The sequence below is a fragment of the Nyctibius grandis genome, chromosome 15 (genome assembly GCF_013368605.1).
Source record: "Nyctibius grandis isolate bNycGra1 chromosome 15, bNycGra1.pri, whole genome shotgun sequence".
NCBI classification, from domain to species: domain Eukaryota; kingdom Metazoa; phylum Chordata; class Aves; order Nyctibiiformes; family Nyctibiidae; genus Nyctibius; species Nyctibius grandis.
This window is the reverse complement of record NC_090672.1, coordinates 10,677,495-10,705,146: the sequence shown is the minus strand read 5'-3', so window position 1 is coordinate 10,705,146 and position 27,652 is coordinate 10,677,495. Positions and strand designations below refer to the sequence as shown.

At 51.0% G+C, this 27,652-nt stretch overlaps 1 protein-coding gene across 3 annotated transcripts; it reads right to left on the bottom strand.

Annotated features, from left to right (window-relative positions):
- Positions 1 to 118: 118 nt before the first annotated feature.
- AXIN2 (axin 2) lies at positions 119 to 25,545 on the bottom strand. 3 transcript variants are annotated; one of them, XM_068413198.1, is made up of 11 exons: positions 25,419 to 25,545; positions 23,403 to 24,332; positions 17,262 to 17,402; positions 11,706 to 11,808; positions 9,710 to 9,850; positions 9,014 to 9,510; positions 8,693 to 8,875; positions 8,190 to 8,408; positions 7,504 to 7,599; positions 6,122 to 6,289; positions 119 to 1,897 (listed from the first exon to the last, which is right to left on the bottom strand). In XM_068413198.1, exons 2-11 carry the CDS (start codon positions 24,224 to 24,226, stop codon positions 1,771 to 1,773), a joined length of 2,499 nt encoding a protein of 832 aa, XP_068269299.1. In that variant the 5' UTR covers positions 24,227 to 24,332; positions 25,419 to 25,545; the 3' UTR covers positions 119 to 1,770. The 3 variants fall into 3 exon arrangements, with proteins under 3 accessions (XP_068269299.1, XP_068269301.1, XP_068269302.1); XM_068413200.1 differs by having other exon boundaries at positions 8,693 to 8,872; XM_068413201.1 differs by lacking the exon at positions 8,693 to 8,875.
- Positions 25,546 to 27,652: the final 2,107 nt, after the last annotated feature.

The window sequence follows — 27,652 nt, the reverse complement described above, 5'->3', positions numbered from 1 at the left end:
CAGCTACCGCTTCCAGCTACCACCATACGTGAGAAGAAACCTTTTAAGGCAGTAAGAGTGAAAAAAAAAGTCAGGCAATATTAATTTGAAAAATATAAAATTTTAATAAAGGCTACATCTCTTAATTACAATAATTATTGTACCAAGTAATTTTTTTTTTAAATGAAACTCTTTATAATGCATAATTTACAGTATAAGTAGAACAAAAATGCCATGGCAAAAGTCATGAGTACAGGACTTGTAATAAAAGGCATAAAATATATATATACATAAACCCCTTAAACAAACAAGGGAAAGCTTGAACCCTGAATATAGGGCGACGCATGGTCTCGTAACACCATGCAGGCACAGGTACTGTACTGATTAAATTTAAAAAACACTAGAGATAGTGTATTAATATTTTCACCATACATTTTTCTACAATATATACAGACTTACACAAAGTAGCAATGGCAAACAGAATGCACAGATTAACTTAATCAACACAAAAACCCAACTGTCGAAATGCAAGGTCTGTCTGGGGAAAGGGTCGCTCTGTCCCAACCCACATGCACACACGAAGCTCTGCCAAGGGCTGCAGAGAGCCTTTGCCCACGTCTCCCATGGGTGGTGTAAAGGTAAGACCAACAAAAAAAAAAACAAACCACCACCCAAGCAAAACCCCCCCCACCCCGAATCACGCGCTCCACACCGACCTGAACACATGCCCCGTCGCAGTTACGCGCTGTTGAAATACAAGTTGCACTGACACTGAAGTACAATGGTGAAACAAAACCAGTGAGCTCTGGGGAATACACATTGGGTTTTTTTTAACCTGGCTTTTGCACCGTGTCCTTTTGGTGGGCTAAGTATGGCAACAGGAACCAGCTGGCTTCTATAACTCTCCCAGGCTCAGGGCTTTGCTCCACCTCGACCGAGAGATGCGCTGGACACCGCCTGGTACCCTCACCCCTGACAGCAGCAAAGCAGAAACCACACAGAAACCCAGGGACCAACTAACAAGTTGCTGTTGTTATATTGCATCTAACGTATTTAACGCTTAAGACCTTTATTTCAAATTAGAGCAGCATAGATTAAAATGCACCGGTCTCTAGCTGAATGTCTAGGTAGGACAGTATCTTTATTTCGGCTTTTTTTTATTATTTCTTTAGAAAAGTTTTATCTTCACTCAGAGAAATACTGGGCACCATGTCACTCCTTCCCTTTGCCCCCTTCAAAAAAAAAAATCACAAATGCGTTCATAGCCAAACTGCTAAATTTTAGATACTGGGAACAATATAAAAAAATAAAATAATCCTTCCTCCCATCACCCCACTTCCCAGCCCCTCTCTTCTCCATTGGTAAAGCAGCATATCCAAAAACTGGACTTAAGGGAAAACAGACTGTTCAATAAATATCAATAAGGATTACTGTTAAGGTAAGCTATACACACTTTCTCTTAGTCCATAGATTTCAGATCCCCAGGAAATCATATATTATGTATGGAAGTCTCTCAAACATGGTCTGCATCTCCGATAGCCAACAGTGGTCATGTTTTTAATAAATAGTTCAGGGTTTTTATCATCTCAGTACCCAACTCATGAATAATAAATGCCATTTTTTTCCTCTAAGGCTAATTCAGCAAAGTCTTCATGGACTTCACTTTTTTTCTTCATTGGTTCAAAACTTTCCTTCAGGTTTGTTTTTTTTTTTCTCCTTTCCTTGTCATCACTACTGTTGTGTGTCCAAAGACTTCTCCAGCTTAACTTTTCTTAAGAAACACTGATGCCATCAATCGATCCTTTCTACTTTCCCCAGAATCCTTCCTTCGTACATGGGCAGGATGGTCTCGTCTTCCCAAATCTCCTCAAACACCGCGCCGCAGTCGAACTCGTCGCTTGCTTTTTTGAAGTAGTATCTGTGGTAAGGAGAATTAAAACACAGTTAAAAAATCAAAAGGTAAAGCAAAGGATGCTTTGGCAGTTCTTTTAACCACAACATTTCCAATCTCTCCCTCCTAGGATGCTCCTCCAGCGGCCAGGAAAACCTCAGGGCTGCTCAGGTCCAGCAACATGAAAGAATCCCCGGGGCTGTGGGGACGGCGATGGGACGGAGGGAGCAGGGCTGTGCACGCTCCTCAGCGGGGACAACAGCTTCTACAGTGAGTAAATTATACGCGTTGGCAGTGGGTATCTTCAGCCGTAAAGAAAATTAGAAAGCACAGTGATTTCTGGTCAAATATCTTATTTAAAAAATAAATAAATAGAATTTCAAAGCAAAGCATTCTTAAGGTTTCCCTCTCTCTCTCCACCTTCTTTCTTTCATGTGTTTTCTTGTTTCAGAGCTGAAGCCCAACATTAAAATTAGCAACTGTTATTAAAAGGAGAGGCTTCTTTTTAGGCACACGGATGGATTAAAAGAAAACCATCCCAGCTTCCTGCAACGCACAAGCTGAAACTCTGCACTACTCCTACTGAAAAAAAAAAAACCCCGGGAGCCTCACATTCAGAACAACCAAACGCCTAATGCCCGTATCCATTTTAAGCAACAGAAACTCCTGGATTCGTTTCCTGACGCTTCCCAGTGCTTGGAGGCGCGGAGCAGCCCCGGTCCAGCCTGCAGGACACGGGATGGGACACGGGGAGGTCCCGCGTTCCTGCTCCAGGTCCTTAGATCACGAAGCCAACGCTCCCAGGGACAAAAAAGCACCCCCACCCCTCCTGTGTCAAACAGCAAGGACCCCTCTATTATCCTGAATTAGACCGTTCAGCTGCTTGATTAAAGGTTCCTTTTATCCCGTTTGGAGCTTTCTTCCTCTAAGGCTGCTTAATTGCATATGCACAAATGAAGGGCTTCCATTCAGAGGGGTAGCATTTAGGGAGCCTGTCCGTCTGCCACCGCGCACCTCCTCGGACATGCCCGGTCCCTTGGAAAAGGGCTTCGCCATCTGATCACCAGGGATGGAAAAAAACCTTCATCAGATGGATTACCAAAAAAAAAAAATTAAATTAACCCCTCTCACACACCTCCCCTGTAGTTTCCAGACAACTGGGGTTGGTAGATGTTTGTTAGGGGAAAGAGTTTTGCAATTATTTTTCTTTTTTAGGATGGGAAAGATCAAATTAAGCTCACTTTTGCTATTAAAACTGAAAGAGCCATGTCAGGGGCTTAGAATTTGTTTGGGTTTTGGTGTTTTGTTTTGTTTTGTTTTGTTTTTTATAGTGACTATTCTATTACACATTTTTAAGCTACCCAGTAACAACAGCTTGCAAATCTATTTATTTTTAGGGCACATTAAAATTATTTTGGTAGGGGGATAAAAGCTGGCTTTTTTAGTCAAAGTGATGAAACCAGCTCCATTGAGTCAAGGTACAGTTGGGATTTATTTTTGTAAAGTCATTCCAAGCCGAATTGACACATGTTGCGTCTTTAATGGCTCAGCAAGGAAAAAACATCTTATTTAAGTCCTTCAGAGCCTGCACTCATTGAAGCCAGTGGCCCAGCTCCCACCAACTTTCACACTGCAGGTCAAGGCCACAATTCCCCAGGCCAGCAGCCTTGAAACAAAACCAAAAACATCCAAGGAAAGTTTGAATGAATTACAAAGAACTTTCTCTTCCCTTTCCCCTTCTCCGTCCCTCTCCAGATAACGGCCGCTCTTCCCAGTAACTTCCTCCACAAGCCCCAGCACTGGCCATGTTTACAAAATTTTTATTTGAGAAAACACGCTATGACCTTTTACATAATTACAACCTCATTTCTCAGAGAAAAAAAAGAGGAAAAAAAGGAGGCAAATTAAAAAAAAAAAAATTCCTCCCTCACAACATCTTCAAACAAGTCACTCTGCTCTTATTTGCTCAGAAATGGGCTTTCCATTGAAACATATTTTATGTGGCAAGCTTTGCTCTTTTTTTTAATTTTTTTTTTTTTATTATTTTTTGGGACATCTGGCACCAATCGAGGCGAGCGGGCCTGGCGTTACAGCTCTGTTTTGAACCGCTGCCATCTTCAGATTACCCGACACCACCCAGTTTTTTTGTGCGTGTATGTTTGTTTTTCGTTAACGCCATCAGTATTAAATCACCGCTTAATTCCTTCTTTTTTTTTTTGGGGGGGGGGGTAGGAAAGGCAAGCGGCGATTTGCCTGCGGCTGCCCCACGGCGGGGCCGGCCGCGCGGCCCTGGCATGGCAGGAGCCCGACGTACCCGCCTCGCAAACTGATCCAATCAATGAAGAATTTGGAGAGCGGAGCATTTCTGCATGTCTTTGTGCATTAAATGAAAGGCAAAGGCTTCAAAGACATGCTTATTAAATGTGCCTTAAAAAGAAATCAATGCCAGATGTGACCGAAGCGGCCTAGTTAGTGCCTCCCTGTAACACACACGCTACTCTGGGCACTGCGGACCTCTTCCCTGAAGGTCACCCGCAGTTTCACTCAAAGTCCAGCCAAAAGTCAAAGCTTAGATCAAAATGATTCCCTGGAGGTACACACATTTGTGTAATTAGTTTCACCTTGTGTCTGTGCAAGATAAAATACTGGGCACGTACCCAAGTTCCTTTTATAAATTTCTGTATTGTCTTTACCCAGGTGTAAAGGGGTGAGATCTAAGCAAAACGTTGTTTCATCCTTGTCAGTCACTTAAAAACATTTTCTAAAGTAATTACAGTCTGACAAGGCACAAATAATTGCACCTGGAGGGGCTTTTGGGCCACAGAGGCTTTAGTAGCCTAGTCCTGCACTCGGGCATCACACAAAAAATGTCATAGAAAACAAAAACGAACAAAAAATTAAAAAAAAAAAAAATAAAAAAAAAAGATTGATTTTTTGGGAGGGTGGTGGGACTACGCAGCCACTGGAGCAGCAGCAGACGAGGGAAACTGGTCTGCAACTGGGGCACAAGGCTGCATCAGCTGGAGGAGGAACGCAGTGGGCTGGGAGAGGCTTTAAGGGCTGGCAAATGGTGTAATAGGGCAAGAAGCCAAGGGCCCTCTCCTGCAGGTTGCCCAGGTTGGGTGTGCTTGCAGGTTGCTGCCATCTGATGGCAGCTGGGCGGGCTGCAAAGATGGTTTTGGGGAAGGACTGGCAGTAATTCAGCCCCCAGCCCTGCTGTGCAACAGTCACAGACAGACCCCCCCAGCTCAGCATGCCCCAGCCTGAGAGCACCCTTGGGTGACCTGCTTCTGATCTGCATCGTGGACTTTCCAAAGCTAAAGACACGCCAGTGATGGAGCACTAGCTGGGAAGTCCTCGTACCAAACCCAAATGACCATCTGGAGGTTAAATCAGAGGCTGCCAGTTACAGGGCAAGCCTTGTGGCTCTTTGAAGCACCAAATTCAGCGGAAATTCAAAACTTAAAAGCTGGAGCTTCCCTCTCCTGCTCAGCCTCCAGAAGTGGCCAGAGACGACCCCACTAGCGCCCAGATCCACTAGGGAAGTACAGCAAAAAGAGACAACGTGAAGCTACTGCTATGGGAACTAGAAGAGCAGGGGAAGCAGCAAACTGGTTAAACTGGGAGCTGGGCTCTGGAAACCAGACAGGCAGGGTTTGTTGGTGTTCCTGAGGAGGAACTAGGTACCTCTGGCGGAGCTTTCCCTGCAGGGCAGAGGTTTTTTTTCCCTAACGAAGAGAAAAGGGAGCTCACTGTGTCTCAGCTACACGTCTGCTCAGATGCAACATCCCAACCTTTGACAGCATTTATGGCCGCACCATTGCGAAAAACAAAATTAAAAATTAAAAACTTAAATGAGGAGGCAAAGCAAGCACCAAGACGGATGCTGACCCAGTTTGGAAAGTGAAGCCCACCGCTCCGCGCCTTCGCCACAATGCCATCGCTGCTCTTCCTGGTGTTCAAGCTTTTGGACAAGGGCTGGAGCATGAAGCCTGCCAGCCTGCACCCTTATGCAACTGCGGGAGGAGGCTGGGGAGGGAGATGGAGAGAAGGCAGCCCCGCAGCCAAGCCGCAGCTCAGGGCCCCTTTCTCCATCTCCAAGTTGCTCTTGGTTTGAGTGGGAAGAGAAGAAGATCTACAGCCTCCGAAAGGCGAGGTCAATGTGTCACTGCAGGTAGACCTGCACAGTATCTGCTGATTCTTCTGCCTTATTAGAATATACTAAAGAACAAACAAATCACAGATTCTTACCTGTAATTTCCCTTTTTGCTCAGCTGTTCTTTAAAGTGCCCAAGTGTCAGGCTCTGGGCCTTTAACATCCTCCTGTAGGGAATCTCTTCTCCACAAAAAAAATAGGTGACAACCAACTCACTGGACTGAGAGGTGTGAATAACTGGCAGTTTCTTTGGCTCTTTGTGACTGAAAAAAAAGAAAACACACACACAAAACCTTCTATTTTTCCATTTGAGAACAAGCTGCTTCACCGCACTCAATCCAGCAGTGTTTCTGCCACACGTAACATTGGTGAGAAATATCCTGGGTGTGACCCGAACAGTCAGATATTCCTGTACTCGCCATGAATTTGCCGTGCTGCGTTCGCCCTCCCCTCGCTGGGCTCCCACGACAGCTCCTGCTCGCTGTGGTGGTGGGAACGGCGGCATCGCAAAGCACCCAGCCGCAGGCAGCAGGGACCTCAACCCATTTTATGGACGGGAGAACTGAGGGATGGAGGTTAGATGGTTGCTGGAAGCATCAGGGCAGGACCACAGGCCAGATGAGCGTGTGTAGGGCTCAACCTCCATCTAGCGAGCCCCAGTACTGCACACCCCTGATTTTAAAAGGCCCATTTCATCTGCCTTCATACAAAGCATCTGCCAAGCTTTCTTCTCCTGCACAAAACCACCTGCAACCACCAACAGCTAACAAAGCAAAACCACCGCCAGATTCTTCACCTGAAGTACACAGGTAATCTTATTTTTCCTGGGGAGGATAAAATTAATTGGATCTTGTCATTTGCACTAAGAAACCCTTCTTAAAGAATAATTAAAACAATATTACCCAGCAAAATGGCAACGCTCTAGTGAATGCCACACAGCCAACTCTACAACTGCTGCTGAGGCAATGTACACTTGGCATGTCAAAAGGTCACAAAGTGTTAGTCCGCAGTAATTTAGTCTTCCTAATTTGTTCTAAGTCTTTGTAGAGTGGCTTCAGAAAAAAAGCTGCTAGCAAAGACAGCTGGTGGACTTAAGGTCAACCAATTAAAAATGAAAGGCTCTAGTCAGGTGGCTCAGTCTGGACTTCAAACATTACTCATTGCTTAAGATGAAGAGGGTAAGAAAGAAAACTTTAATTATTTAGGCCATTTTAGACCTCTCTGTAGCAGATTTCTTGTTAAAAGAACCATCCTGTAATTAGACTAATCCAATCTTTGTCCACTTTACAGGAATGCAAGTTAAAAAGAGCCAGAGACAAGATTTGAAAATGTTTTGTTCTTTCAGAAGAATGTTTGAAAGACGGAATTTCAGATATAAGAATCTCCTCTCTTTTCAAAGCACAATCCACTTAATGAAAATATAATTATTTTTATATACAGATATTTCCCAATCCTTTTATGCGCGTGCAATACTCACTCTTCTGTCGTTAGACCTGCGTTGCAGAAAGGGGTGTTTCCCCCCTGCCCGGCAGCGGAGTGGTTTCGATCCCTCTGCTGATTTGAGGTTGAACATCTGAAGTGGAGAGGGGGAGGGCAAGTGGGGAAGAAGGAAAAAAAAAAAAAGACTTTTAAAAAAATTGTTGAAATACAATCTTCTTAATTGAAGTCTCCTGTGGGTCGTTAAGTTCGCTCTTTGTATTAACCCTCACATGTTGTAAACAATCAAAGGAAGAATTAGAAATGCTGTGGGCTAATTTATCCTCCCATACCCAAATGAACGATAACCAGTCCAATTCTCCACATGGTATGTAGCTGGAGTCCGTCCCAGAGGAAAAACGGGCAAATTACAGCCATCAAAAGAGTGGAAGTAATAGTCTAGGATTCAAACTATTTGCGCCGGGGTAGGGTGGGGTTGGAATAAGGACGCTCATCCCTGGGGCTCGGCCAAGCCGTGCCGTCACGCGTCCCCACGGCCCCAGCCCCACGGCTGACCCTCTCCCTAGACGGGGAGGACACGCTCCACGTTCACCCACCGCCTCGCCCACCACCAGCCCCAGCGCTGGCTGAAGAGGGGCACAACCAGCACCCAACCAACCTCTCCCATCCCCGCTGCTCCCCAGACCCCCACCGCGGTACTGGGACCCTCCCTCCCGCGGCCGGTACCGTTGTTTCTGCGGCTTGGAGACCTCGGCGAGGCGGCGGCACGCTTCCTCCAGCTGCGCCAGGGTGTTGGGCGGGGTGAGCGGGGGCATGGCGGGGTCCTGGATGAAGGGGTGGGCGGGCTGTGCCCCGCGCGGGTGGCTGCCGGTCCCCCACGGGTGGTGGCGGCCAGGGGGCCCCTTGGCAAAGTCGGAGCTGTAGGCCTTCTTTGTGCTTTGTGTGCTTGGGGAGGGGAAGAAGTCGGGTTAGAAAAGCTGGAAAATATGACTTTAATAGCAGCTCCTATTCTGCTCGCTCCCTCTCAAAAGTCTGTCATAACATGAAAGGAGGTTTATTGCCAAAAACATGACATTTTTGTGGTTTTTCTGGTTCTGCGGAACAGCTTTTATATTAAACCGGAGGAGCAAAGAGTCTCATTTGTTTTTAGCGATTGTAAAAATAGACAGCCCATGTAATATATAAATATTTACCGGGAGCGATATTGCTGTAGACAGCTGCGTATTTACCTATGGGGCTTGTGCTTATTTTGTCTCTCGCTCTCCAGCATCCACTGCCAGACGTTCTGCGCCCGGTCCGCCTCGCCCCCGGGTAGCTGCACCCCGCCAGCGCCGGGCAGCCCCCCATCCCCGGCCGGCACGGCCACGCTCTCCACTCCTCTGCCCGGCCTCTTCGGCAGCGTCCCCATCCTGCTGATGGCGAGAAGGGGACACGAGCCCGCCATTACCCCCCTGCGCTGCCACGGGGCTGTCCCCATCGGCCCCATCGCAGGGGGATGACGGGGTGATGGTTTGGGGTGGGTGCGATGGAGGGAGATGCTGGTGACTTACCCAAAGGGCTCCAGCGGAGGCAGAGGGGGGTCTGTGCTTTTCGAGTGGCCCTTGCACTTGGGGTAGCAGTAGTAGTCGCTGCCCGCCGGGCAGCAGCACTGCACCCGCTGAGCCGCCTCCGCCTCGATCTGCTCCTTCGTCTTGGGCACGGTGTGGTGGTGGATGTAGTGGTGGTGGACGTGCTTGGTGGTCTGCTTGGTGAGGAAGCCCTTACCCACCAAGGCGCACGCCACCGGCGAGGCCGCGCCGGGCTGCAGCTTGCCCGTTGGCAGGCGGTCGGGGGAGCGGGCACGGGGGCTGTGCCGGCCCATGCCGGGCGACTGGCAGCCAGGGGTCTTCAGCACGCGGGAGAGATGCTCGTCCAGGATGGCCTGGGGGTCCTCCTCGTAGCTGCCGGAGGGCAGGAGCGAGAGCGGGTGCTGCGGGTGCTGGGGGTTCGCCATCTCCCGACTGCTCTGCAGGCTGGCGGGGAGCTCCGAGCCCTCCTTCTCCTCATCCTGCCGGCCAAGCGATGGTAAGAAATAAATGCAAGAGGACGGGGAGCCGGCGAGGCACACACCAGGATGTCACCCCCGCGGGATCATGAACCGCAGCGTGATCCAAACGCGTTCCTCCCCATGGGCAGGATACTGCCCCCTCCCACCCCCCAGCCCGGCAGAGAGCTCTGCCTGGCCCCGGGAGGGTTAACCCTCCTACCTCCTTCATCTGCTGCAGCCTCTCCTCCAGACTGTCCATGGTTTCCTGCTCCTGCTTCAGCTTCTCCAGCCGGGAAATGAGCTCCGCAGCGAAGGCAGCCGGCTCCACCGGGGTCATCTCCTTGGGAAGGCGGTGGGTCCTCTACAAGGAGCGGGGACAGAAGGCACAAGGCATGTTTAGCGGGTGGCGCGGGGCGCGGGCGCTTAGCCGGAGCGGCATCGCCAGCCCCGCTACGCTTGTTGTGTCTCCATGTTTGGATGAAAAGACGACCGCAACTAGGCATGGTCTGCTCTGGATTTTTATGAGCTAGTGCTGTGGCCTCATGGAGTGACATCCTCCCCACCAGCGTTTGCCTTCGGCAGGAGCAGTTGGTCGCACTCTGAGGAACCCCGCTTGTTCTCTCTGTAGTACAACCAGCCCATCAGTAGCTACTCTGAAGTAGAAAATCTTCAAAGACTGTTGTCAAACATCAAAAAAAAAAAAAAAAAAACCTCTGAGGTGGGAGGGAGAGACTTTAACTCAAGGAATAAAGTGAGTATAAACAGAAAGGAGTTGGAAATTAAAAAAAATAAGATGGGGAGAAAAAGGGAAAGGAGAAAAAAAAAAGAAAAAAAAAAAAGAAGTCAAACGGTTGCAGATCAGAGAAATGCTGGTAATTTATTTCCTGGCTACACACTGGGCACCTTTGAGGTAGTGTTGTCTCAACAGTGTCCTAGATCTCTTCCCCCCCCCCCACCATCTCTTTGTACAGAAAATGAAGAAAGCTGCTGCAGGCTAGCGGTGCTACACTGCTGAGCTTGGCTGCCTCAAGCAGATCTATCAAGGGAAAAAGGGAACATCTCCAAATCAAGTGCAGAATATAAAAAGGCAAAACGCGAGTTTCTGCCAAAAGAAGCAAACATGGCAGGAAAAGAGGGGGAGGGAAAAAAAAAAGAGGAAAAAGAAACCACCCACCCGACTCTGCCCTCCCTCCTGCCACCCCCACGCACCCTACTCCTCGCCCCCACTCTCTTTTTTATTTCCCCCCCCCGAAAGCAGAAAGCTGAACTGCCAACTCTTTCACGTACTGCCCACCAGATGAGGTGGGGCCTCTCTCCGGCAACCACTTAGCTCCAGAAATGATGTGAGGGTAGAAAAAGGCCACTCTGCTGGAAATTGTCACTCTTACACAAGCTGGCTCTATTCAGTCCCTGATCAAAGCACTGCCTTACAGAGAAAGTCGATTTGCACGCCCTGGGACAAAATAATCTAATTTACAAGCTCAGGCTATAGAAGTTTCTTTATGGAGGAAGGGAAAAAAAAAATACCAAAAAGAAATACGACATAAACCACCACTCCCCCCCACCAGAAATATCATCTATGGCTTTTTGCTGCTTAAGACAGCAGAAAGAGGAATTTTAGCATATTAATCTCAAGACAAGATAAGTTTATACTTGTCTGTGTAAACAGTTTATTCGCTGCAGGAATCGTGAGTCTGCAAGTCAACCGAATTAGCAAGTCAGGGAGTTAATTTTCGAGAGTACGGTGACGCTGTGGATCGGACCCCTCAAAGCGAGGCACGTATCTGCTGTTTCTCTTTTGGGAGCTCCTGCTTCCCACCAGCTCACAGTGTGGCCTTGAAGGGCACCAGCGACGCGCATGAGGCCAAACCCCGGCGGAGGTGTCAGGGTGGTGGACGGAGCCAAGGCTCTCACTAGACCCAACTGAAGCATCTCTGCTTGGATTTGGACCAGGAGGACAAATCCGGTGCTATGAAAAAGCCCTAATTAGCACCTGGCTTTCAGGGAAGGACCAAACGTGACTGTGCACAAGCAGGTTTCTGCAAGGATGCTGAGAGAAATGGCTCCTGCCCGACGCCGAGCAGCATCTTTTCTCTGGCATCATGTAGGGCTGGAAACATTCTCCTCCTCTGCTCCCTTCCCTCCACATGTGCCCGTTCCCAGTCCCAGCATTTCCCACGGCCAACCCAAACCCTGCATCTCCCACCTGAACTTACCGGAAAATGAGGTAGAGAAACTTGACCGTTGGCCTTGACGCTCCGATGCATCTCCCGCTGGAGCTGCTTCTTGCTCCCAATTCTGTATGGGGGGATCCCATCTCTGCACACAGAAGAGAGGTCACTGTCAGCCAGGCTCTCCCCATGCTCTAACCAAGATGCTTCTCCATCACCTCTGGAACCACCCAGGCATGCCACAGGCCCACGTTCCCAGAGGTGCTGAGCCCTCTGGATGTCACCTGAAGCCAGGAGAAGCCTCAAACATCTGGCGGCTTGGGAAGGGCCTGTGTCACCATCCACATGGATGTGCAGCAACTAAGCAAAAGCTGAAAAGAAAGCTCAAGGCAACTCTGCACGGGAAGATGCCCAAAGCTCCCATCAGCTTCACTTCTATGGCATCTTACAGAAAGGCCCTTCCAATGCGAGATTTCTGCTTCTGCCCTTTATTTTTGTTGCTTTTTCACCACCAAATTACACTCTCTGAGACCACAACTTTCCCCGAGCTGTGAAACATCCCATGGGGTGTTGGCAATGTGGAAAGAGGAAGGAAGAGGCTGAAGATGGATGGCCACCAAAAGGCTGCTCCTCATCTCCAGCCCTGCTCAAGGTCCGAGATGTCTCTCCTGCCCTGAGGCTGGCCGGCACAGGCAGCGCACCGTGAGACATGAGCAAAGCTGGGCCATACCCTCGAGGCACGATGTTGCTCCCCTTGGCCACGTCAGATCACAGCCACAAAGCCATGAGAAGACACCAGGCAAGGAGCACCGGTGGGAACAGCCCCCTGCACAGCCTGCTCGAGGCAACCTGAGGTGTTTTCATCCGGCCACACAAAAAATTACTTCGGTTAGGATTAAAGGGCCTTCTGCAGACAGTGGGGACAGCCGGAAGAGCATGCCTGGAGATCCTGAATGTCTAATTCCACCCCTTCCCTCAGACTGGCTGAATAACCTTGATCTCCGGTCCCGTCCCTTTCATCCACCTGCCCCCACACCTGACTCATCTCCTGAGTGAAGAAAATAGCTCCTGCCCAAGGAGGAGCGGCGGCAGCCGAGCAGACAGCGGTGGCCCCACGCTGCTGCCACAGGAGCCAACATGGCATGGCATCCCTGCGTGCCACCTCCCGTGGCCATGGTGGTGGTGGGCACACACCGACGTGTTTTGGACACGCACCCGGAGACAAGGCGCAAGGGAACGCCTTCCCCGAGACGCCACGTCCCTCCTCTTGCAGAAGATGATTAGATGCCATCGCCCCACGCTCGAGGTTTGAAGCTCGCTACCGCAGGCCTTTGTGAAGATCTTGGCCAAAGCGTTCAGTTGCCATTAAATTGTTTTAATGAGCAAGATTAAGCTGCCAAGCCTTGAGTGAAAGATCTGAACAATTTCATCTTAATAAACGTGGAAAAAGCTTTATAATAAAAGAGAGCACACTGGGACCGCAGAGAAAGTCCTTGATGCCACAAGATGAACATCAGCCTCCTCTAGACACGGTCCATGAACGCACCTTACATTAGGAGCTAATTGTCCTAATGTCCCCATTGCACAACACAGGGCTCTGGACCGCTTTCTGGGGAAGGAGCCCAGCACACGCTGGCCATCACAGCTGGCCATGGCCACTGACCACAGCCGCTGGTAGCCACCAAGCATTTCTGCTCCACGAACCCATGGGGCAACAGGGCATGGGGTACACGATGTGCCTTAACTTTGGGGGAGGATGAGGGAAAAGCAAATCTAAGGTGAAAACCAAATCACCTGTACCTTCAGAGAAGCATTTGTTCACTGAGGCTTACTGAGATAACGGTCTCTTAGGGAAGACCTTCAACAAGTAAAACAGGCATTTTAAAGTAAAAATGCCAGCGTGAGCATGTTACGTGCATACACACATACGGAACTAATCCCGTTAACATATGCAATTAAAGAGGAGGTGTCCTCTATAAATGGTGGCCCAAGAGGCCAGTGGGGAAGCAGCTGAAGGTCTATGCGTTCAACATGAAGCACCCAAGGACATGACCAAGGGACAACAGGGAGCCCCACAGCCCTCCCGTGCTCCCCACCTCTCTGCAAGAGCAATATGCCATCCCCAGACCCTCTGCTGCGGCCACCGAGCTGGGAGCACCTCTCCTTTCGGGGTGTCCCCAGGCTCCCAGCTCTGCGGGGACTGTCCCTGCCCAAAGGGACAGTCCTGGGACAGGCTAAGGAGCGGGAGTGGGGACTCATGCTGTTCCCAGGCAGGGTGGCTCGAAAAGGAGGAAGAAAAGCAATGCTGACCCAACAGCAGGGCTCCTCACTTTATTTAAGATTTGCCCTCGTTCAGGTCAGCACGAAAGTTGCTCCTTCCCCCTAAAACTCCTGTGGTTGCACCACAGAGCCCCACATCAAACCTCCTGCTCCCCACTTCTACAGCCCTGCCTTGTCAGAGGAGTTTTACAACTTGTAACAACGTGCAGAATTAAAAAGAGATTTTTTTTTTAAAAAGAGGTATTTCACTGGGATGGGAAGGCCGTGGAGCAGTTTGTGAATGGGGAGGGACTTTTCCAGCCACTTTGATGGGTGCTGTCTGAACCTCGGCCCTCCACATAAGACAGGGGGTAAATGGTTGAGGGGGTGACCAACGGGTGATCCCTGACTGCAGGAGGGACAGATGGATGGAGCTGGAGCCAGGCTCAGCACAGCAAAGAGATATGAGGGGCAGGGGGGACCCTGAGACTGAAACAGACCCCCCCCGGCCAGGAGAAAGCGCCTTTGAAATGAAAAGGCTGAGCTTGGCCAGAGGTTTCGGGACAGGACAAGGTTAAGCCCAGCTCTCCAGGTGCCACCTCTCCCCTCGCTCCAGGAGCAAACATTTGCACTCACTTTCTTGGCTACTAAAAGCTGCGGGCTGAAGAGCTACAGAGCTTAGGCACTAAATAGCAGAGTTTAATTATAAACATTTCAGCTAACCAGGCTGGGGCTAAGCCAATCTGTTTCTGGGGGAAACACTAGTTTGAAGTCTTCTACCCAGTCAGCTGCCATTTAAGCTGAGCCAATTATCTTAGCCTTTTGACTCAGATGTGCCTGACCTAACCTGAATGTAGTTTTACTGCTGCTTTGAAATATCAGACTCATGCGCATATGCATTCACTCCCATCTTCATTTGGCAACGGCTCTGAAACAAGCCTCTGATCTTGCCAACATCAAAAGCCTGGTTTGTAAGATAAGGTAATATTTGAAGTTTGCTCAGCAGCATTCCCCTGTGTCCAAAGTAAATCCATAAATAAGATATAAGCAAATAAAAAAAAAAAATCCCCTTTCCTCTCCCCCCCCAATCAAGAAATGGAAATATACATTTGCATGATGCTTTGTGGCTATTACAAAATATATATGGACAGACTGATCCCTGGCAACTATAATAAAAAAGGCAGATTGTGCATTATTTGGAGACCTCTCCTAATTCCAGTACAGATTTAGACTTATTTAAAAAAACAACTCACTTTACTGCTCTGTCTGACAGACTTTTCCAGAACAAGTTTTTCCTCTTCAGTTGATACCACTATCAGCCAAAAGAACTAATCTGCATTCGCACTGACGAAACAGAATAAACCCGGGTCCCCTGTTACAGAGGGGTAACTCCTCGCAGGCAGAGGAGCACCGGGGCTCAGCCGGTGAAAGCACGGCAGGTTTGTGCCCTGAACGCCCTCACAGCCCCTTCAGCAGCCAGCCGAGGCTGCGAATCCCAAACGTTGTGCCGCAACCTTGGCAGCAGCCCTTCGCCTCTGCAAAGGAAGTTTTACATCAGCCTTAACTTCAAGCCCAGCCTTCAAAACCGCCAATTTACCTCTCCCACTCCCACAAACACCCCACGGCCCGGCCTGCTCCCAGCCCCGCGGCTCTGGGGATGCCCGGGGGACCGCTTCTGCAGCAGGAAATGTTCCCCCAAGCTCCGCCATCCCGCTGCCCCCCAGCCCTCCCCGCCGCCCCCAACCTGGAGCTGCGGGCAGTTTAATCAGCCAAGCCTCCCCAAACCCTCACAGCCTGCGCGGGCCATTGTTACGGCAGGAAAAAACAGGCAGGCTCCTTTCACGCGCTGCTTTATGGGGAGCTCCTATTCACTTGTTCAAGCAAATTTCAAAGCGGGCTGCTGCCCTCTCATCCCCGCTAAGCTCCCCTGGACTAACAATGGGCTGAAAGCGATTCAGTTAAGCCTTTCATCCACCATGCACTTTATTTCTCACTCAGTGCTCTCATCTGTATAAGGCCTACAATTGGCATTGCTGTGAAGAGAGGGTATAATCCTAGCCCTGTGAATCCCAAGTGACCCTACACTGGTCCAGAAATGACTAACCCAATGAATGCTCTGTTGACACATGATCACATACAACCAGAGCCAGTAAGAAGAAATAAAGAAGTCACCCTATGATTCAGCTCTTTTATTTAATGCCAATATTGTTCAATAAGGGAATCTGGTGGGACAACAAACTATTTTTTTCCGTAATATCAGTTCAAAACACACATGTGCATTAAAAGAAAAAAAAAAAAAGCTTTTGTTTACGCATCAAGGATTTTTGGTAAATCCTGTTTTCTGTTGTGCATCATCACGCACATTGACTTTAAAAACCCAGCATGCAAACCCCTCTGAGGAGAACACAGTAATCACTGGAGACGTCTGACAGAGACGCTGGAGAAGCTTCACCTATGAGATGAAGACCAGGAATGCAGCACTCTGTTCACAGGTGGGCTTTTCCAGAGCGCTTTTACTTAAGTGAAGATCATGAAACACAAATGGCAACATCTGCCTTTTGCCCAGTTGGAGAAAATGATCCTTAAGAGCACTAAGTGAGCCTTACTGTCTCCTCTACAGACACAAAAGCACCATTTCTCTTCTGCTGGGGAAAGCAAACCGAGGAAGAAGGTCACACGACTTGCTCCCAGTTGCACACTTCTCTGAGAGTCAGGAGGAAAAGACAGATCCTGCAACTCCCAGGCTCAGCCACAGCAACATCTCTCATCCCTACGCTCCTGAAACACCCAGACCTGATCCACACAGCTCCATTCAAACGGCTCTTTGAAGACTGCCCCAGCCACACTAGATGAGCAGCTATTTGCCCCTTCAGGTCACTGGCCCTATGAATGTACATTCTGACATTAATGACGAGCCTTAATTACAGAAAGTACTTCCTACAGGAAGTAATCTCCTCCTCTTTGATGACTGATAACTAGTTAAGGAAGCCTGGCCTTAAGACAAAGGCTCAGGGAGATACGCTCCTCAGGTTAGTCAGGCAGCACCATTAGCATAGGGGAAAACATGTTTGCTCAGCTGCAGCTGCAAAATGGCAATAGAGGGATTCATTACTTTACTCCATCCGATACCTCTGGCGGCTGCACGAAGAGCGAGGCTACCATCACCTGCTACACCTCTCGGTTTGGGCACACACCTCAGTTTCGGCAGCCCCTAATCAAGGGCGAGCAGAAGCAGGGTGATGACCCTGGACCCATCGCTCCTGTAAGCCCCCACGGTGCATCGGCGCAGCTGGTTCACAGACGGCGCATCCCAGAAGGACCCGGCCCGCACAGGATACTTACACGCTGCTGTCTGTCATCGACATGGAGTCGTCCGTCAGGGCATCGCTAGATATTTCACTATCGTTTGCGCTGGTTGCTGGGGCAAAAACATAGCCAGAATTCACATGGTATGGGTTAATGGGATCGTTCCTCTTGAAGGACCTAGGGACAAGCAAAACAGGAATCCAGTTACCAGCCAGTCTTGGGCTAGAGAAAAGCACACAGGTTTCATGGTAGCACTCTCCTTATGGGAACCACGCACACCAGCTGCTCAACCTCTGCAGAAGCAACTAACCATCCATTGCTCAGGCCAGCAGCAACCAGGACACGCTCTGTCTAAACACACACAAAGTCCAACTTTAAAGATGTTACTTTTAGCATGGGAAGGGTGCTCTAGAAAATCCCGGGAAGCATCTCTACATACTTTGATACCTTCAAAAACTTGGTCCTTAAAGCTTGATGCTGCACTGCTGAGGTCAGCAGGAGTTTTGCTCTTGGCACCGGAAGGCAAAAGATCAAGAAGTTCATAGCTCAAGTCCCACTGAAAGCCTTTGAGGCACCAGCTAATAAATGCTTAAGTCTCCTCTGCAGACAGGAGTTAGGGCCCCTTTGGGAACACAAGTTACAGTATCTGTGTTGCCTGAAACAAGAGAACTGCCTGAAGCTACTGAGCAGGACCACCACACGTCAGAGGAGGCCTGGACAGGGCTGCAATCTGCTGTCTCAGGCTTGGCCTCCCAAAGATGGGTGCCATCTTCCTGGCATTATAAAAACATGCCATAAAAAGGCACAGTTTTTAGGAAAGCTTACTACTTGTTCAACTTGTGGTTTTGTGCGTAGACCTGGATGGGGAAGAGGAGGATGTGGGATGTGAGGACAGGAGCAGCAGGTTGTATTAATGTGCGTGTGGGTTACTGACACCAACACCCTTGGCTTCACCTGGAGAAGCAAACCCAGAGCCCAGCCTGGACGGTTGAGCTGAGTACACAAGAGCGGACACATGAAAAATTCATGGGCGGTGACATGAGCTGTGACGGAGCGTGGCGAGGTCACCACGGCAGGGTCACCGCGAGGGGGGACCTGGGCGCACCCCTGCCCGCTACCTCCCATCACTCCAACTTCCCAGCCAGGACCAATATACATATCTCCAGCAGGCGATAAGGGGATTATGCAGGGAGGTTTGAAAGCCGCATGTGAAGGTGCACATTTTGTTCCTCTTCCAGGGGAAGATGGGGTCGTTAAGCTTCTGCCTTTGTATATCAAAGCAAAAGGCCTTGTCATCTGATAAGGACTGCTCATTTTAATAATTAGGGCCACTTACCCAGGACTTGGGGGCCTAAGGAATGTGCCAGCAGGCTCAGCAGGTTTTTTTTAATGGGCTTTCCCCCTCTCTGCCCCCCCAGGGGTCGAAGGGGACCATGTGGGTTTAAGTGAGCAGCAATGTCCTCCCACCAACCCACTCTCCATCCCTCACAAACACCCAGGCACCCCGCACATTCCTGCTCCGCCAGCACAGAAAACAGGAGCCTCCACAAAGGCTTAAGCTTAAAAAAAAAAGGGGGGGGAGAAAAAAAAAAAAAAAGGAGGGGGAAGCATGGTGGGGAAGATGGGCCTCTCTGGTATGAGAGGCGCGGGGCTGGCTGCAGGCAGGTATTCAGCCCAGCCGGGGCTGCATTCCTCTCTGAAGGAGGCCAAGACATTTCTGATGGGGAGATCAAGATGTTAAAAAATATATATCTGGAGAGAAGGGGAAAAAAAAAAAAAAGAGATAGTAAGGAATGCCACAGGAAAGAAGTTAAATCTTCAAAGATAAATTAATTCCACATGTGGGTGAAAGCTAAGTTATCCTACCATTACTACAAAAAAGTTCCTCTCAAAACCATGTAGTCTTCTACTCTGATTCAGGGGGATGTTCAGTCCAAGTGACCGTTCCTAGGGCCCTGATGGGCTTCTGGGTAGACTGTGTAAGGGACGCAGCTCTTAAAATGATTTGACTTGAAACCACCTCAGGTCTTGAGAGCACATCTGAAGACCATGAGCTTCAGGGATGCAAGATGCTGCATGAGGCTCAGGGGTGCAGGATGCCCCACAAGGCTCAGGGGTGCAAGATGCTCCCCAGCACAGGACCACCACCTTGCTGGGAGGTATCCATGTCACCCCTGGCTGCACCCAGGAGGGCTGGTTTGCCATGTTCTTCCAGCAGATGTGATTGCTGAAGAGGTGGGGGCGGAGGCAGCGGGTCCGTATGAACACACACAGGGAGAGGAGGTGTGTCCAAACACAGCATTTGCAAAGATATAATTAGAGAAAGTGGCCAGAACTAACTCATCTTCCCCACCAGCACTGGGCGCAGCACCAATTCACCTACCAACACCTCTCAGACAAAAAAAAAAACAACATACCAAAGTTTACATATTTTTAAAGCCAGCCCCCACACTCGGTCTCCAACACACCACCCCACAGAAATCCCCACATCCTTCAAGAAAACCAATGGGGGCTGGTTTACTATGTTTAAATTTTATTTTTTTTTTCATTTGACCACCTTACTCCAGTAATTGCACCCAGATGCACCAAGTTGCCTGCGAGGGTTTTAAATTCCAGGGGAAAGTGGTGGTCTCCTCCCGCAGATGCTGCTCACACAAACACCCACCCCAGCTCCAAACTCCCTATGCAAAGTGTTTTCAGCTGTCAGGTAGCAGTTGCTCTGGAGCTTCAAGGAGAATGTCTGATGTTTCTCAGCCTATTCTTATCTCGATGTGATGACACACAGCCTGTAACTCTCTATATGCTATGTTAGGCGATGGGCATATCAGAGGTATTATAGTGCCAGGAGAATTTCAGGGGCTCTTGGTTGTGTCCCCTGTTATGAGGGTGCAATTTCAGAGTGTGGGTTTTTTTTTATTGTCAAACTCTGCTTCTTAGAAATAAAAGCACTCTGGCAGTTCAAACCACAGATTTATATAGAGAGGCAAAACTGAATCTCATTAAGTATTTTCTTGGGACAAACATCACTGGGCAATCATGGGTTTAACAACAAACAAAAAAAAAAAAAAAGGAAAAAAACACGCATGCACAAACCTGAAAAAAAGTATATTTTAACAAAACTATGTTAATCACAGCTTCCATGCTCTAATTGTAGAACAGCGCTTGGAGCATAGCTTTACAATGGCATCATTTACTTTGATAACTGAAGCCAAACTTGGTCCCAATAACTTCACACACAAGGAGCTCCACTGGCAGGTCCTTCCAAAGGCCGGGAAGCCAGCAGAAGACCATCTCCAAGCCCCAGCCTTCTCTGAGCAAGGCCAGTCCCACCGATGCTAGAGCTTAATGGGAGGCAGACGAGTCCACCTTGGACCCAACCAAACCACGCTGCGCGGCGGCACTGCAAAGGCAGAAGCACTCTCTGTGTACACAAACTTGTGCGTGGTAAATTTAGAAGCGCGTATAAATAATAGCTGGAATTCCTGGAGTGTGGGGCCAGGTCCAGCGCAGCGTGGGGAGGCCAGTTTTAACCGCACCACAACCTACCAGGGAGGAGAGTTGCTTTGAAGGACAAGAGGGAGGTTCTACATTTAAAATATTCCCTGTATTAGGGCTCCAAATATACGACCAGCAGTTTGCACGCACACGCCTGTTTTGCAGCCAGGCGCAAACACCGGGTTTTCACTTGACTTCTCCTGTTCCTGTCCATCACTGATGCTGGGGCCAAACAAAGTCTTTCAACTTGCACGCTTTCTGTGGTCTCCCGTTTGCCGTGGTTTTGGCCATGACTCCGTGCCCTGGGATTTCCAGGTGGGCTCCCATCCAAATACGGGGCTGGCCCGAGGTTGCTCTGCTCCCACCATCAGGTGTGCTCAGCCCAGAGCTCCCGGCTTTCGCTGGTGTAATCACAATGAAACCCACCAGAGCGAATGGCAAGAGCCTGCACAGCACTTCCAAAACCGTAACACGCTGAGCAGAAATTCTTTAATTCCATCACACACATGAGGAGGGAGGTGTGGTTTGGCCACTCACCAGGAAAGACTCTGTCCAAGCTTCAGCTCCAATCCTAAACGCAATCCTAAATGCTGAGTGATGAGAGAGAACCCATCCATATGCTCATCAGCTTCTAGCACACGCACGCACAAGTGGCTTCACAAACAGATAGCTCAGGGAGGAAACTGAGAAGCATCTCAGCTTGACCTCCCTCTCTTTGCATTAAGATCTCTTGGCCCCATGGAGAGCAAAAGCTCCTGGAAATTCAACAGAAGGTGATCAAAGCAAAATGCACCACCTAATGTCCTAGGAGGGTAGATCTGACATGTGAGGAGCAAGCTGCATTAATCCCCGGACAAAAAAAAAAGAAGAAAATAAAAGAGAAAAGGAAAAAAAACCCAGCACTAATCAGGCAAGCAGCCACCGTTCTGCGAGAGCTCTCCTGGACAAGGCACATGTGGGTTTTTAGCAGGGCCTGCAGCTCTGGTAGAACATGACAGCCAAGCCCTTCCAGCACTGAATACCAACAAAGGCTGAGAGATAAAAGCATCAAACACCCCCCTCCTGGAAAGCGAGCGCAGGGCAGCAGTTCAAACCAAGTTCTGGAGAACAGCAGAAGCTCAGACAGTAACATGCAGGCGCGAGATGAGGATCCCCAAACCCCAAGTCCTCCACAGACCAGCTGCCAGCGAGTGCCCCCTGCCATGCAGCCCCCCAGCAGGAGAGGTCCAGAGGCCATGCTGGGATGAGGCACATCCCCTCTGCCTGCACCCACGCCCATCAACCCTCCACTGGCAGGGAGGGCTTCCAGGAGAGGGAGAGGACCAAAGTTGGCTCCACAGCACCCTCATGGGCAAGGGGACCCTCCCATCTCCCAGAGACTCGGCACCGGGAAGCCCGGCACAGCTGGAAGCTCTCTGCAGAGCAGGAGAGGAGGGCGCGCTCCACCAAAGCCTCCCCAGGAGAAGCCCGATGCCCTTTGATGTCCATGAATCACAGACACACTCTCAAAATTCCTGTAAACGAGATGTCAAACACTCACCATACCAAACCCCAACCTCCTGGGCCGGCAAAGGAGAGCACACATCTGCCAGCGGAGCCCTCTCCTCTCAGCCCTGATTCAACAATCCACGTTTATGGCAAGGGTGGGGAGAGGAAAGAATACGTTTTCAGAGGATTATACAACTCATCATTTGCTCATCAGAGTCTCTCTTTCCATCCTCCCCTTCACTTCGAGATGGCTCTGACTTTCTTCACCCTCACACTCCTGTGCCACCAACATTTCCAACAAAAGAGAAGGGTTCGGCAACACAGATGCAACCCCAAGCCAAGGGCACAAGACCACCCTGCCACCACACAACACTCCCCGCATCCTTGTGAGCTGCCATTAGACACAACCACGTTTTAGCAAGTTTAACTTTGAGCACAGGGCCAACAGGAGAGCACCAAAGATCTACAGGAGAGCACCAAAGATCTACAGGAGAGCACCAAAGATCTACTACTGCTCTATACCTGGAATGTCTCCATTACCTTAAGTACTCAATTTTAAGTATCCTCCTGTATGCATTGGCTCAAAGCCATCCTAAATGGCTTTGACACGATACCAACACCCAACATGATGGGAGAGGTTGTAGATCACACACACACACACGGTCAAAATAAAAGCAGATTTCATGCAAGTTGCAGAGTTTGATGTAGTAAGTGCATACATTTCCTCCTCCATGACCGCACAATTGCTTCCCACATAACCAACATAGTTAAGCACTGGTTGATGGTGGACTTGGGGAACTAGTAGGTTACATTATTCATGCGTCTGTATGATCCACTCTACTACTGCTCTTAATAGGTTTGAAAGTTGAACCAATAATTAACGTATGTCCGGAGGACATAGTTGCTATGAAGTTTTTGATCTTTAAAAGAACTGAAAGAACCAACAGGGCTTAACAGCACAGTATCTTGTTTTCCTCTGTACAGAGGGGAAAAAACACTGCCAAACCAGCCCACACCCCCCAAATTCCAGTGTTTGGGGGTGCAGGAAGCACCAGTGCTCCCAGCCCCATGGGAAGCCCAGCCTCCCCTCCACTCCCTGCTAGCTCCCCAGCACGCCGCCCCAACAGCCTTCCCAAAAGCACTCTCAAAGTCCTTAAAGTCAAAACAAAGCACAATTTCCAGGGGTTCCCTTACCTGTATCCATTCTCGATCGTTTCCGTAGCTCTGACGTTCGCCGTAACCCTCAACGTCTTGCTGGATAGTCCAACTACCGAAGGCAAGATTTTGTTTTTAAAGTCTGCACAGCTCCATTCCTCTTCTTCATTCAAGGTCGGGAGATAGCCACAGACAACTTTTAAGCTCCCCAGTCCATTGCTGTTCATGTAAGCAGGATTCTCTCCTCCACTCCTTACATATTCGAGGTATATATCAGAAGTTAAAAACATCTGGTAAGCATTTTCCTCCATCACAGTCTGAATCTCAGTCTGTGCCTGATCAAACATGATAGAATCTATCTGCTGCTTCTTGATGCTATCCCTTATGTAGGTCTTGGTAGCAGGCTTGAGCTGCTTGGAGACAATGCTGTTGTTCTCGATGTACCTTTTGTATATAGCTTTGGCTACTCTTAAAGTTTTGGTATCCTTAAGGTCCATCTGCCTGAAGCCATTGCAGGCAAACCAGAAGTCTAAGGTATCCACACATTTTTCCCTTTCCAGGAAGGTCCGAAAAAGATAGGCACCATCTTGATCTCCCAACAAGGAATGCAAGGATTTGGTCCATCTGGCCAGAGGGGAGTCTGGGGATGCGCTGCCTTCCGGCTCCCCGAGCCCGTTCTCATTCCTCCGTGGGGCAGGAGGCACCGGCATGGCCTTGAAGCTTTGGCTTTTGGGGAGAAACGAGCTGGCGAGTTGCGGACATGGTGCTTCTCCTTCCTCCCCCGGGACAGGGGGTCGGGGGGCGTCTTCCCTGAAGCTGCTGCTGGGGTCTGGGAGGTGGGCGAGGACCACAGCGCTGCTCATGGCTCCGGAGCCCGACGGGGAGAGGGGCTCCCGGTTCGTGCAGGAGCTGCCTGCGCCTCTGCCTGCCTCTGCCTGCAGTCAGCAGGGGATCCTCGGAGCCTCCTCTCTGCAAAGGGGGGGGGAGGTGGGGGGGGGGAGGAGAGAAAAAAGGAGTATTGATCTAATCAAAACCAGATCCTCCCAACATCAAAGACAAAAAGTAAACAGGCTTTTCAACTCTTCACATTCAAAAAAAAAAAAAAAGAAGAAAGGAGGGGGGAGAGGGAGAAAGGCAGGGCAGAGGGAGCGCGGCTCTATCGCCAGCCCGATCGCGACTATCGGATCCGCTCCGCTGAACTCCCGGCGCACTTTTAGCGGGGCCGGGGCGGGGGGGGGGGGGAAAGCAGCATAGCCCCCCCCGACAGCTCACGGCAGCTCAAGGCGCCTCTGCCCCGGCATCTGGTTTCCATTTTGCACCACCCCCCCATACCCTCTCTCCCCTCGCCCTCCTCCAGCGCGCACGTTGCGCGCCCGAGCAGCACCGCGCTGCCGGGGGGGACGGTCCCCTGTGTCCTGTCCCCCCTCCCCGACAGGGCGCACCCGCTCTTTGGGTTTTTGGGGCGCTTCTCTGCGGAAACCAGATAGTGGAGCAGTGAACCCCCCCCCAAAAAAAATATCCAGGGGTGGGAGGTTAAGGCGCGGCGGCCGTACCTGGGCGCAGCGGGGCATCCCGGGGCCCCCCGTGTCCCGTCCCCCCCCCCGGAGCCGGCAGCCATCAAACCCGGCTCCGGGAAGAGGGAAATAAATAGAAAGCAGCGCCGGGGGGGTCTGTGGGGTGGGCAGCCCCCGGGCGGCGCCGACCCCGGCCGGCCGGGCTTCCCTGCGCCGGACCGGCGTGCAAAATAATCATAATAATAATAAAAACCTGCTCCAGAAATGGCGACGGGCTGGGAGGAGAGAGGTCGGAGCCGGAGCTGGAGGGGAGGAAGGGGGGGGGAAAAAAGTCCGGAGCGACTTGGATCCTCCGAGCCCTGTGCAACAGCCGACCCCGGCCGCGCCCGCGGAGGCGCCGCGCCCGCGCAGCGCGGGCACCGCAAGGCGCGCACACCAAAAAAAAAAAAACCAACCAAAACCCAAAATGAAAATAAATCCGTATTTTAAAAAAAATCCGCCGCCGGGAGCGCGGCCCGCTGCCCCCGAAGTTGCCACTCACCGCGGAGCCGGAGCTCGCTGCGCGCCCGCGGCCCCGCCGCTCTCCGCCGCCGGCAGCGCGCAGGCTGGCCCCGCTCCCCCCGCGCCCCTCGCTGTCCTTCCTCCTCCTCCTCCTCCTCCTCCTCTCCTCCCCGGCGGTGCAACCGCATCGGAGAGCATCGGGAAGGGGGGGCGAGGGGGGGGGCTGCGAGTGAAGGAGCCCACTGCGATCCGCACCTCCCTCCTCTCCCTCCCCTGGTTATTTATTTTATTTATTTTAAATACAAAAGCGCTGGTCCCTCCCCCGCCTCCTCCCCCCGCCCCTCCCCGCCCCCCCGGGCTCTCCCCGCCAGCGCTGCGCGCATCAAAGCGGTGGCCGGCGGAGCGGTCCTGCAAGGGCGGTAGCGCGGCTCCGCGCCGCCCGCCACGCTCGCACACATTAAAAAAGGAAAAAACAGGCCTTAAAAATTTAAAAGAATTTAAAAATAAAGAAGAAGCAGCGGGGGGAGCACCCCCTGCCCCGCCCGGTGCTCCTGCCCTCGGGCATCCCCCGTGCGCGGCGGGAAGCTTCTGCCTGGGGGGAGCGGGCGGAATTTCACCATTCGTGAAGAAAATAAAATAGTTATATTTTTAGGAGGGAATTTGTTGTATTTTTTGCCCCCTTCTCTCGGCATCCCGGAGCGGCTACGGAGTTGCCAGGACCTTATCAAAGGGAAGCGATCGGCAGCCGCCGCTCCACCGCCCCCCGCGCCGCCGCCGCCGCCTTAAAGGCGCAGGCGCACCCTTGCGCGCGCCCTCCCGCGCCGCTCCGCGCCCTTCCGCGCAACCACCGCGGGGCTCCGCAGCACCTCGCTGCCTCTTCCCGTGGCCAGCCGCAGTACTGCAGAGCGAGAGGTTACTCCCAGGCATAAAAACTTCGCGAAAAGTTTTCGTCTCAGGGAGAAAATGGGGCGGGTCTCCATATTTTTTTTTTTTTTAAATAAATAATCCGACGGCATGTGTTCGCTCTGCGTGCTAATTAAACAATATCTGATTGCAATGTAACTGGCACATCAGCAAAACTCCGTCTGCAGTTGTGTTCGCATCTCCCCCCCCCCTCCCCAATCTGTTAAATATTAAACAGACACGGAATGGAGGGTTTTTAACTTCATACAAAAGGTTTTAATTAGGGGTTGGCCCCCAAACCTGTCCTCCAGATCCAAGGCGCCTCCTGCCCTCCTCCTCCCCGTCCTGCTCCGAGGCTGGACGCGGGGGCTCCGCGGTTCCCTCCCGGCGGGCGCCCCGCGGTTCCCTCCCGGCGGGCGCCCACGGCGGCCCCGGCCCGAGGGGCTGGGACCGGGCTCTGGGCTCTGCCCTCCGCCCTCTCATCGCCCACCCCGGCCCCGCAGCTCCGTTTCCCTCCTCCCGGAGTGCAGCAAACACGCCCGAGCTTCGTGGGCAGGCGCAGAGCTGGGAACTGCAGAGCGGGATGGAGGGTAATGCCACAGCAGGGCGAGCTTTTGAAGTCGAGCTCTGCTTTATTTTTATAATTATTATCAATATTAATTTCTAGATTGCAATTTCTAGAGGCCCCAGATGGATTCTTTCTACCATATTCCTCAGCAAAGACTTGGGGATCAAGCCCCGCTCTTGTAAGCACTTCTGCATGTAAGCAGAAGACCCCACGTGCCAGTCCCTGGGCAGGGACCACCACGGGCAGCACCACCATGGCTCCCTGCAGCCAGGCTTGCAGCCGGGCTCAGCACCCCACGATCCCCCTTTTCCTAGGAAAAAGCTTTGGAAAATGAGCCCACTTCCCCTCGATCGCTGGCTCTGCTGCGTGCATGCGTATGGGGCCAGGGAGGTGATGGCAGCTGGGCTGGGCAGGCAGGGTAGGGCAGTGCAGGCAACGCAATGCCTCTGGCAAAAAAAAAAGAAAAAGCACCTTCTGTTTTCAGTGTGCCTGAACATCATTTGTGGCATCTCCTGGGCAATGCAACAGCAAAGGTGCAGCCCGTCATCGGACCAGCCCTTCTCCCCGCACCCCGCGGTGAAACCCCAAGGGAACGACAAGGCGCACGGGACCGCAGCAGCGGGCACATGAGGGAAACCCCAACTCTGGTCCCAGAGGCTTAACCTGATCCTAAATGGGAGGAGAGAAACCAGAGTCATGGCCATAAATCCATGCCCCTCCCTTCCCACCTGAGCCGCCTTCTCTATACGCGCTGTTGGAAAAGCAACTGGTTTGCAACATCACTGAACACGGTGCTCAGCTTT